This window comes from Salvelinus fontinalis, chromosome 32, assembly GCF_029448725.1.
Source record: "Salvelinus fontinalis isolate EN_2023a chromosome 32, ASM2944872v1, whole genome shotgun sequence".
NCBI classification, from domain to species: domain Eukaryota; kingdom Metazoa; phylum Chordata; class Actinopteri; order Salmoniformes; family Salmonidae; genus Salvelinus; species Salvelinus fontinalis.
Window position 1 is genome coordinate 39582224 of NC_074696.1, and position 11532 is coordinate 39593755.

Here is an 11532-nt window from a genome sequence, read left to right on the forward strand (position 1 = left end):
GAAAGTAAATCTTTAGATTTCAACTCTGCATTTTACTTAATTTCTTTCTTACTAAAAGAGTCGCTGCATGACGAGGTTTATTTTCCGATACATTTTTGATAGAACCTGCAGTGTCTCACGTCTGGACATAGTTTTCAAATGATACAGTAGCAAGTAGAGATACCAGTATTCTGAAGTCTAGTGTACGGTTATAATTTCTTTTTAATTGATATATCTATGGAAACGCTTAAATATAATTATTTGTAATTAATAAAAATCTAGTCTATACAGTTTGCTTAAAATCTCTTGGTCGTGCGTAATAGTAAAATTGCACATTACAGTACAATTTAATGCATTCGACTTAATAAACGTGATTGTGTTATCTATTCAAATGTTTCGTTTTGGCATAAAACTCTAACCCTCTTTTTGCCCTTATTTAGCAGCCCTCTTGATTCCGCTCACCTCCCGCCCTCACACCCCTACTCAAACTTCCGTCCATGTCTCTGTGTGACTCATACAAAACTCCTGCGTCGCTACTCCAACCAACTCACTCATCAGTCTACCTTCAACTCGTCTTAATCCATCCTCCTGTTGCCCGCTATAACCCCCTGTCCAAACGTAACTCCAATCTCTGCAACCCGGCCACCCTTTACAACAACGTCATCATGCTTTGGAAATCTCGAACGAAGACTGAGCCCTACTTTCAGGTAACAAATTATTTGGCTATGCTTGAATTGATAAACTTTTATAAAACGGCTAATGAATTTGAAAAATGTTTTCTCTCACGCTATTACTGATCGGGCTAGATAGGGCTTACAATGAATATATCTTTTTTTAAATAGTTTTTGTAAAGTGGCAAGAACTAGTGACAACTCGTTTGATGTTATAATGGCTTTACGGATCGATATTGCGAATGTTAACAGTTTTCCAATTTGGGTGCCTGAAATGCTATAGATAACATTCACTCATTGTCATGGTAAGCACAATCAAATTATTCAAAATTATGTAAATATATTTAACACACTTTAAAAGTTGTTTTGAGTTATCTGTATCTCAAAAAGTTGAGCGAGGTGGACAGCGTGCGTAATGCTTTGATTACGCGGCAGTTTAAACAGAAGGCTGGATATTGATTCATATAGACTAATAGGCTATTTGATGCATACTCTGTGCCAAAATCATTTGGGGTTGTCTGGGGTCGAGACCTCTCATTTGGCGTTTATAACAGGAGGCAAGTAATATGGGATGTTTGGTTAGTTAAATAACTTCGAATCTAAAAAGAAAGTAAAGGTAGGAAAAAAATCAAACATACATGTGGGGAAATGTATTATTGTCTGAATGAATATCTCTTTAAGAAAACTGGACCCCCCCCCCCACCCACCCCTCCCCTCTTCTGTGGAGCGCGTTCGGAAAACCTATAAGTAGCGCGTGCATGGAGAAAATTTAGGACACTTTCTGACAGAAGCATCCGTAACAGCACGTGGTTGAGGATTGAGACATTTCTAAAAGCAAGAAGAAGAAAAGCTTTAGCTATTTCCTGCATGGATCTTGTAGACACATGAAAGTATCTTGGATTATAACTATTTGGTGACATCGATAAGACATCCATATCCTAGACCGTGAATTTGGGTAACCAGAAGAGATGTTAGTCCACACATATTCGGCTATGGTGAGTCCCTATAAATTCAATACTACGCGCTAGTCTGCAGACCAGATTAGGTCCGATATGGTCTTGTCATTTTCCATTTCTACAACTTTGTCTTGACTCGAATGGGCACAGATGTGTGACGTTAACTTCGCACTGGTGGCGCAGCTTTTGTCCTTGTCAGCTGTCCGGATAGATCGGCGGAATGTCGGACCGCATCAAAGTGTCCGTAGAGATATGAATTTAAAGAGAGCCGAGTAAACAAGAATGGCACTTTGAGATGGTAGATAATACTTTTGTAAAAGTACCATTGCGTTTTGCTGTGGTGAGCATAGTGACAATTGAAACTACTAAGGGGGTGTGAAATGTACAAGATGGTAACCTATTAATTAGTCTAGTGGTTATTGGTTTTATGTTGGCATTTATTATTTTATACATATTTTAAATGAACTTTTTCCTTTGCTTTTAAATCCCTCATTGTTAGTTTCTAATAATGGACATTGTTCCAACAAAACATAATCGATCGGTGGGACCCAGCTTTAGAAAAATCGATTTTAACCAGGAAGTGCATGCATATGTGAAGGCTACAGGACAGTTGGAGAATATTGTAAAAGGATTGCATTGATGATAGTATGTTATTATAATATTAAATAATGTCTCCCAAATTAATTCAGACAAAATGGCTAAAGTTATGTTTAGGCTATATTGCTTTACATTTAACTTGAACATATTTGCAATATTTTATAAGCTCCTGCAGTCATAAATGTGTTCACATATTTTATAATATTGGGTATTGTATTTCCTGGGGCAACATGATGCTATTGCGCATTAGATACCTGTCCTTTGTTCTGTTGGGGTTCTCAGTGGCCATGACCTTTGACACTGTCATGCAGCGATGCCAGAGGCACCTGCTGCCTGTCTGCATGCAAATCAAACACTTCGTTTGAGTTATTTGGACATTTAATAATTAAATAGTTGAATTTTAAGCTACATTTGTAATTTTTTTGTGGTCAAGACAGACTAAGTTTTGTACAGATCTATATGTGCTATCGAACTGATTTAAAATCATTTTATTTGTATGTTGTATTTCAATTTCATTGCAGTTCAGTTAATCACAATCAATAACGAATTATAATGTGCTTATGATAACGTGTAGGCTACTATTTATACTTTTGCAAATATTATTTGAATAAATAAAAAACCATTTCATTATAGGCCTGACATTTGGTGCAGTAAATCGATGCATTTGCATGTAATCCAAAACTAGTTTGATTTAGAAGCCTAAGTTACTTTTTTCTATTTAATGCACAGGACCGGGCGGACGGACTGACCGGCTCCTCGCCCAGCGGGCGACTGTCCCAACTCTCCTCGTTGAACCAGGCAGCTTACTCCTCGGCTCCTCCGCTCTGCCACACACCGGCCTCAGACTTCCAACCTCCGTACTTCCCCCCTCCATACCCACAGTCTTCGCTCTCATACTCCCAGAGCCAGGACTCTGCATACTCTCACTTATCGGACCCCTACACCTCCATCAACTCCATCCATCAGCATCAGCAAGCGGCATGGCACTCGCAGAGGTCGCGGTCGGACGAGGGGGGGCTATTGTCACAGTCACACCGGGCTTTAAGCCTCGACCACCGTCGGGAGTACCCCGGTGTACCCCGGCTTCTCCACGGACTTGGGGAGGGTGCCGCAGCGCTAGGGGACGGGCCTCTTGGAATGCACATTGGACATCACGGACTGGAGGACATGCAGGTGGGTTTATTTGTGCGTGGACCTTTTTATTATTCCTTCTCTCGTTCACAAACACTATATTGGTCGTGCGTAAAAGTCACCTTCCAGCGCATAGCCTAACCCATGCACCCATTACGTAGATAATTGCTGCATTCGTTTACTGTTTTCTTGTGGAAGAATCTATAAGAACTAGGTGAATAATTGTGTGTATGGCAAGGATTCTCTTTTATTTTGTTACTGTGACAGTCGTCTTCTTTTGATGCGTATTTTACACACTCGCTTTTTTCTCCCAAAGGCTCCACCTTAGAAAAATACCTAATTGTAAATGCAATTCATATAACATTTGGTCAAATATTGCATATTTACCAACTGTTCCACTAATACTTGTCTCGAAGTGGCCACCTGTCAAATGAAATGACCTTGTTCTTCGCCCTGATCTTATTGTGAAGAGTATACGCACAATTTAAACACTTTATTTAGAGACCAATGGCATCTTTTCCCCGTGGCAGTGTAAATAGGCTAGAGACTTGTCTAAGTGGTGATGATTGCGTTGATGGATACATGTAGGCCTAATCATGTTAAACGGAATTGGTCCACTAATTGCAGAGGCTCGCTTGTCTCGTTAGCTTAAAAATTATATTAGTTCAACCTAATCCCCAAAGTGTTGTTATGTTAAATATAGCGGGCAGAGATCAAACAAATATATCTGAAAGCTACTATCATTTACATTCTTAGACCTTGAAAACATTTTCGTGATATGTTTAACTATATTAGCCTATTTTGTGGACGCAGCCGTAAATAGATTATTTGGAAAAGCCATTTCTTTCAGGTAAATTGAAATAGACATGGATATTGGAAATATCAACAAAACAGTACGATATCAATAAGATAATAGGCGTATTTATACTATTAACTCATAACTAATTTGTTTCTGATTTCAATGACATATTGACAATGTATTAATTGCAGCGGGAAAATTAACAAAATTGATGTTAGTCTCCTGAAAAAATTTACATAATAATATGAAATATTATATGTTGCAATTATTTCCTTCCTGAATAGTTTTGTTGTTCTTTGTGTGTCTAAATTCAAGGCTGACTTATTAGGCCAATAGGCTATCCTCTAACACAGGAAGCAAGTCAACATTTCGTTGGTGGCTTTAGCCGGCATCCATTGAAGTCATAGGGAGAAGTGTTGAACATATTATGGTACGCATGCAATTTAGCAAGAATAATAGTTTAAACGTTGCTATGGATTTATTGAGTAGTCAACCACACACAAGCAGGTGCAGATTCAGATGCATTTGTTCAAAGCATCCTGCATCTCTGACACAATTCGGCGCAACCAATTGATTCCCGTGGTCATTAATACAAAGAAACACTTACTCAAGCGGAAGGCATGGAGTTATCCAGAGCATGTTTGTGTTAAACGCTCTCTCTTGACAGAACCTTTATTTGATTAATGGATTAAATTCGCAAATTTGAGCCCCATATAAATCCCGAGACCAAGAGCATCTCTCTCTGCAGATATTTTTTTCATCACTCCTCATGACACATGTAGAATAACATAGTAATACCCCACAAATGTCAAACACTTCGAAGTTTAAAATGTTGAAATGTTTGTTGAATTTGTTATAGCGAATTAAATTGGTCACTTTATTTTCGCAGTTCAATGATATCCCCTCCCTTCCCCTCAAACATGTTTTCAATAAAGTTTATTTGCTGAATAGACAAGTAGGCCTGATCCATCCATATAAAAATATGTAGGCTTAAGATAGATAATTACATAAAGATTTAGTAACTTGAAAATTGGGCACTAAGATGACATTTTTTTTAAATGTCCGATGTCCATGAATTCACATCGAAAAGGAGTGCGAACGCAGGGTTTATCTCATGAAGGCTAATCGATTAGCCCCTTTGTCATTTAAAAAACGTACCCTACTTAGGCCATAGTTTTTCATTTGCAACTTTTAATGTAAAATAAAATGTGTAAAAGAGACATGGAATTGACAAAGTGATTATCATGCCAATAGCCCTCCCACAAGACCCGCCCTCAACTCACAAACACAAAATGTCAGTTCTTTGTCTCGGTTATCATAGAGTGAAGACAATGTTAAGCAAGGCCAACTTTTGTCTTCTTCTTTGTTCTCTGACCACACAACATTGTGTTCACAGCCAATTTCAAGAAATAGTGCAATTCTGTTTACTGCTTTTTCTTCCACCCCGTTCATAGAGATCACATACACTGTAAATGTATAAACTTGGCCTTGAATAAAAGCGTCTGCTAAGTCTCATACACTGTATTATGATAAGGGCCCCACAGTAACCGCCTCAACATAGAATTAACGCCGGCTTCTCATTAAACTGCCCTCTTTTGGGTCTAGTTTCCAACACTGATGCCCTAACAAACCACAATACTCTAGCAAATCTGCCAATCAACTGTTATAATTTTCTTACACTGTGACAAGAGCTAAATTATAGATTGCACTTGGCCCAGACTGGTTTTGAATTGGCTGGTGGGGGTAGTGAATAAATGATCCTGACTGGCCACTGTATCTACCCAACACAGGGAATGGAGGAGGGATCAGCCTTGGGCATCCTGGACCACTCCGTCATTAAGAAAGGTAAGGGAAGCAGAGCTCTCTGTGTGTGTGTGTGTGTGTGTGTGTGTGTGTGTGTGTGTGTGTGTGTGTGTGTGTGTGTGTGTGCGCGCACCCTTCCCTATAAACACCAACCACCCCTCCAGCATACACACACACACACACACACACACTATAAATAATTCTGTTTTGCTATTTCATTTGAAGTCAAAAAGTTCTCTAATACTCGGCTGCAGACTTCACCCTAAAGGCAGTCATTCTTAATGAACTGTTCATGGTCATATGAGAGGACGAGGGAGAGAGAGAGCGAGCAGGATTAGAGCAAGGAGGAGAGACGAGAAGTGGGGCAAGGAAAAGGGAGGGGAAAGAAGTGATAAAAGAGGAGTTCTGGAGAAATTCACAGCCGTATGATCACTCTAATATTACCAATAGTAAGAACTAGGATTTTTCACAAGACACAGGGGCGCGATTAACCAATTCAAGTTGAATTCCAAACAGCTTGAAATACTTAAAATCCAAATCCGCTTTTGTGACTACACCGGAGACATGACATCTATGCATGAGCGATGCTTAACATTTTGCAACCAACACTCATTTTCAAGAGGAATGACTATCATTCCAGGGATTTGCCGAGGTTGAGAATGTATCAATTACAGCGCGTACTCATGGCCACGGATTTAAGAGCATAGAACAAACTCAAAGCCCACATGAATAAGCGGATCCGAGAGAGAGAGCGAAACAGAACACAGAGAGAGAGAGAGACACACACACACACACACACACACACACAGAGAGACCTTAAAGACCTCTACACTGCTCCGCGGCTGGGCCTGGCTGGCTCTGAATGGGGGATAGAGAGAGCTCCCTTCTGTCCGGGAATCTGTGCCGCACAGTGGGGCGTCGCAAAGAGATGCACGCCGCCCACGGAGAGAGAGTGGAGAGAAAACATCACAGCGGCAGCACTAGCACAGCTGACAGTAGGCACATAGATAATAACTCCGGAACAGTATAGCTAGTCACTGGGAGTATGCACTGAGCCAAAGGGATAAGGGGGAAGAGATGCAGAAACACACACACACACACACACACACACACACACACACACACACACACACACACACACACACACACACACACACACACACACACACAGGGGCAGGAGAGGATACTAAGATACCATAGAAACACAGTAATGCACACATAATAACACACACACACGCTCACCTAGGGAAAGGGTTAATTCAATCCTCTCAATTCAGCCTATAGGAGCCACTCAGCCTTTAGATCCCAGCCCACAGTCCTGGCATGAGACGACGTGTGATTAGTGGGCTACATCAGCTAATTTCAAGAAAACAAATGAACGGTTTAAAAGATGATGTAACATTTATTTTTATATTTACGTCAACATAAATCATTATTAGGAGCTGAATGGCCGTTTAAATTGTAATCATTTTTCGCATACTCCTCTCAAGTAACTGCGAGTATTACCACGATGCTTAGATTTTAACGGCTCAAATGCTTTCTCAGCCACAATTCTGTGATTGGCATTCATAGGGTAGTTCTGCTTTGTCCCCAGTTTCTCCCAGTTTTTAAACCTGTAAAGAGGCACCTTCAGTCCTAGCAACATTCAATACTTGAGAATGAAGGTCTTTAAGCTTAGCAGTCAGAGAAAAGTGACTGTGAAAGTAGTGAGGCGTGAACAAGATCTAAATGAGATGTGTTACTTACAGAAACAGGGAACCCACCTGCTGTGACCAAAACAACAACAGCAATAGTGGTGCCAGAATTAGAGCTGTCAACACATGGGAATACGTGCCACTGGATGTATTATCCATGCAATAAACACATTACTTACGTTACTTGTATATTAGAAAGGATCGTGGAAATATGATTTTTTTTTCTCCCTTTCTCAATACCCATCTTTCTCTATCATCTCTCTTCCTATCTTGCTATCCTCCCCCCTTTTCCACCCACCCTCTCTCTCTCTCTCTCTCTCTCTCTCTCTCTCTCTCTCTCTCTCTCTCTCTCTCTCTCTCTCTCAACAGTTCCCATCCCCTCCAAGCTGAACGGCTCGTCCCTGTCGGCCCTCCACCTCAGTAAGGATGGTCTAGGGATGGGTTCCGTGTCCAACCCAGGGGAGGTGTTCTGCTCCGTCCCCGGCCGTCTCTCCCTCCTCAGCTCCACCTCCAAGTACAAGGTCACCGTGGGGGAGGTGCAGCGACGGCTGGCCCCGCCCGAGTGCCTCAATGCTTCCCTGTTGGGCGGAGTCCTGCGCAGGTGAGAGGGTTGGAGTAAGGGGTGGAGAGACACACAGCTTCAAGGCTTCACACATGATAATAAATCAAATAAGAAAATTCTGAACAACAGATGTATTCAGGTATTCTGGACAATAGAATACAATATGTGTCACCCCTTGATTGCTTAATGTATCCAGTGGCAAAAGGTCCGCTCCTCCACAGAGAATGTAATAATGCATATATATTTTAAGACATTTTCAATTCCTCAAAACAAAAAAAAAGTAATGTACCACATTTCCTGTTCAGTGTTCATACATTAGATTACAGTTGTGCATATTTCAAATCATTGTCTTTCTATGAAGTGCTTTGGCACCATATCTAACAAAAACGGAACGCAAAAGCAAAGGACCAAATGAAACCATCAAGTGGCAGCAGTACTAGACTATGGCCATGGGGAGTTTTGTGTGAAAGCAGCCCAGACAGACAAACAGACCTAGGAGTGGGCAGCCAGAGCCAGGGACTAGGCTCAGTGGTTTGTTACGCGGGCCACACAGACAGGTCTTAAGCTGCTCTCTCTGGCTCCTCTCTCCTCCCTCAGGGCAAAGTCAAAGAATGGTGGGCGCTGTCTGAGAGAGCGTCTGGAGAAGATTGGGCTCAATCTCCCCGCCGGGCGACGCAAGGCAGCCAACGTCACCCTCCTGACGGCTCTAGTGGAGGGTAAGAGGCCCACAGTAACTTGTACACATACTGACAGACACTCCTGGGTGAACACAACTCTCTAGGTAGAGGACATATTCCCCAATTATCGCTTAGTCAAATCTCGATTAAAATCTACTGCCAGTGTAATTAACTGTTCAACCAAAATGTATTGCACAATTAAATTGAATGAAAATTGGTAATGAATTAATAATAACATAAAAGACCCTGCAGTACCATAAACCAATGGTAAATCCAAACAAGAGCATCACGTAAAAAAAACGGCGCTTTTCCTTATTTCCTGCCGAACCTTCACATTGACATCCGGCCATTCACTAGTCTTTTCTATCTCTTCCCAGGTGAGGCGGTCCACCTGGCCCGTGACTTTGGGTACGTGTGCGAGACGGAGTTCCCTGCCAGAGCGACAGCAGAGTATCTGTGTAGGCAGAGTGATCCTGAGCAGCTTCCCACACGACGCAGTATGCTGCTGGCCACCAAGTGAGTGTCTCGTGATCCAAGTCTGGGCCTAATACAATCTTACAGTAGATACAGTCTCACTAATACGGAACCATCTCAAGTGTTGCATATACATACAGATATACATATTGTGCGTGAAGGGCAGACGCCAACTACAAAATATTTTCGGCTTAACTGAAGCAGACGAAGCTAATTAGGAAATGTGTGTATAGTTTTAATGAGTGTGATTATCGTCCCATTACATTGTTAAATGTTGACCTGAAAATGTTGACGTTGGCATTGAAAAATTATAACTCTTCTCCTACTTTTTCTCCTCAGGGAGATCTGCAAGGAGTTTGTAGACCTGTTGTCCCAAGACCGCTCTCCTCTGGGGGCGAGTCGTCCCAACCCCTGTCTGGAGCACGGGGTCCAGAGCAACCTCACCCACTTTAGCCTGCTCACCCACGGCTTCGGTACCCCCGCTATCTGCGCCGCCCTCTCCGCCTTCCAGAGCTACCTGGTGGAGGCCATCAAAATGCTGGACAAGGACCACGGGGGTGGCAAGGGCCACCACGAGAAGGAGATGAAGCACCGCAAATAGGTGGACGCCTTCTGACGAGATTGGAGATTTGACGGACTGACTGATTTCCATATTCCATCCTTTCTTAGCCTCCTTTAAGAGGACAAAGACATATTTCTTCCCCAAATTCTTACTGCGGCCCAATCCCTCACAGGGAAGGGCATGGTGATGTTTGTGCTGTATGTGTGTCGGCCACTTCACTCAAAGACGCATGGACTTCTTCTGGGCTGCTGGTTTTCTGGGCAGTGTCCATTCCTAACTGCCAATGACATTGTCTGAATCCGTTCTGACCTCATGTCCCTATATGTCTGTCTGACTGTCAAGATGATACCCCAACCTGCATTCATTGGAATGCCCTCTACTTCCCATAGAGATACAACTATTTATCTCTATGCTTCTTCCATTCAAAATCTGTTTGACTCTCTGGACTTGGACCCACTCTGAAAACATCTCATCACAAGAGATGAGCCATATCCAGGACAGCCAACTTTCTTAGTTTTGCTCATTCCTCATCTGGACATTGGATACCGTCCAACTCCACTCCATAGGATGGGCAGTTTGTGTACTACGATTTTATGTGGGTGCTGCTGGGTAATTGAGTTCTTGGGGGGGGGGGCATGGTGTCACAGGCAGCTATGGGATTTTTTGGGGTGAATGGGAGGGTATGTGTGGGTAAATTAAGAAAAAAAACACATCATTTTGTACTTACTGTGTATGTTTAATATTAATGTTATTACTGTTATTATTGTATTACGGCATAAATGTAATATATTATTAAAGAATAACTTATGCGGAATGTCTGTCTGTTTTATCATTCACTGTCGATAATGGTGGAAGGTTGCTTTTCAAGGTTTATTCTAATACTTTAATACCTACAAACCACTGGCCATGAAATAAACCCTTCAAATATGAATGGTTAAAGTACAATTTCGTGTGAATTTTTTTAATGTTTTTATCTCAAAAATAATTTCTTAAGATATACAATTAAAAATATTTACTAAAACGTTTTTGATAGAGACAATTTGTTGCCAAGTTAAAAAATGGAATATTCTAAAAAAATAAGCAATTCACCACTTATGATTAACCATAGACACACTACCCACCTCCCTTTCTCACATACACAAATTAATAATTACTGATGCGAACGTGCACCCCAGGGGCCACAAAAAATTCAGAGAGCCCATTTACGGCAGAGCGATGAAGTGAGAACGATCCCTCACCATCACAGCGGTAACTGTCACCTTGCCAGGCAGTCGCCAGCCCCACCGTTACCTGGGAGACCACCGCGACACCAGTGCACAACACCGCACCTCAGCTTCCGTCCCTCTCCCCCATCTGTTAAACTACCTCTTATCTGCTTGTTCTCTCCATTCTCTACACCTCCTTACCTGCCCCCTCCCTCCACATTACCCCAAGTGTCAATTCCCCCATCCTATCTCCCTGTGACCTACCCCTCCCCCTCCTTTCCTATATCTGACACTCAGCAGGGTTGTTCTCCATCTCTCTGTGCCTCCAGGCAAACATATGCTGCTGTTCCCGTCAGATTCCGGTGTGTTTGGGAGAGGAGGGATTGTTTAATGTTTATTAATCACCTGTCTGCGGTATAGGA

The 11532-nt window shown here is 42.0% G+C and overlaps 1 protein-coding gene across 4 annotated transcripts; it reads left to right on the forward strand.

Moving 5' to 3' along the window:
- Positions 1 to 514: 514 nt before the first annotated feature.
- Positions 515 to 10719, forward strand: LOC129831326 (transcription factor AP-2-epsilon-like). 4 transcript variants are annotated; one of them, XM_055894629.1, is made up of 7 exons: positions 515 to 686; positions 2933 to 3388; positions 5924 to 5978; positions 8000 to 8231; positions 8790 to 8908; positions 9247 to 9385; positions 9683 to 10719. In XM_055894629.1, exons 1-7 carry the CDS (start codon positions 645 to 647, stop codon positions 9942 to 9944), a joined length of 1305 nt encoding a protein of 434 aa, XP_055750604.1. In that variant the 5' UTR covers positions 515 to 644; the 3' UTR covers positions 9945 to 10719. The 4 variants fall into 4 exon arrangements, with proteins under 4 accessions (XP_055750604.1, XP_055750605.1, XP_055750606.1 ...); XM_055894630.1 differs by having other exon boundaries at positions 2933 to 3376; XM_055894631.1 differs by lacking the exon at positions 515 to 686 and adding an exon at positions 1439 to 1645.
- The last annotated feature ends 813 nt before the right edge of the window (positions 10720 to 11532 follow it).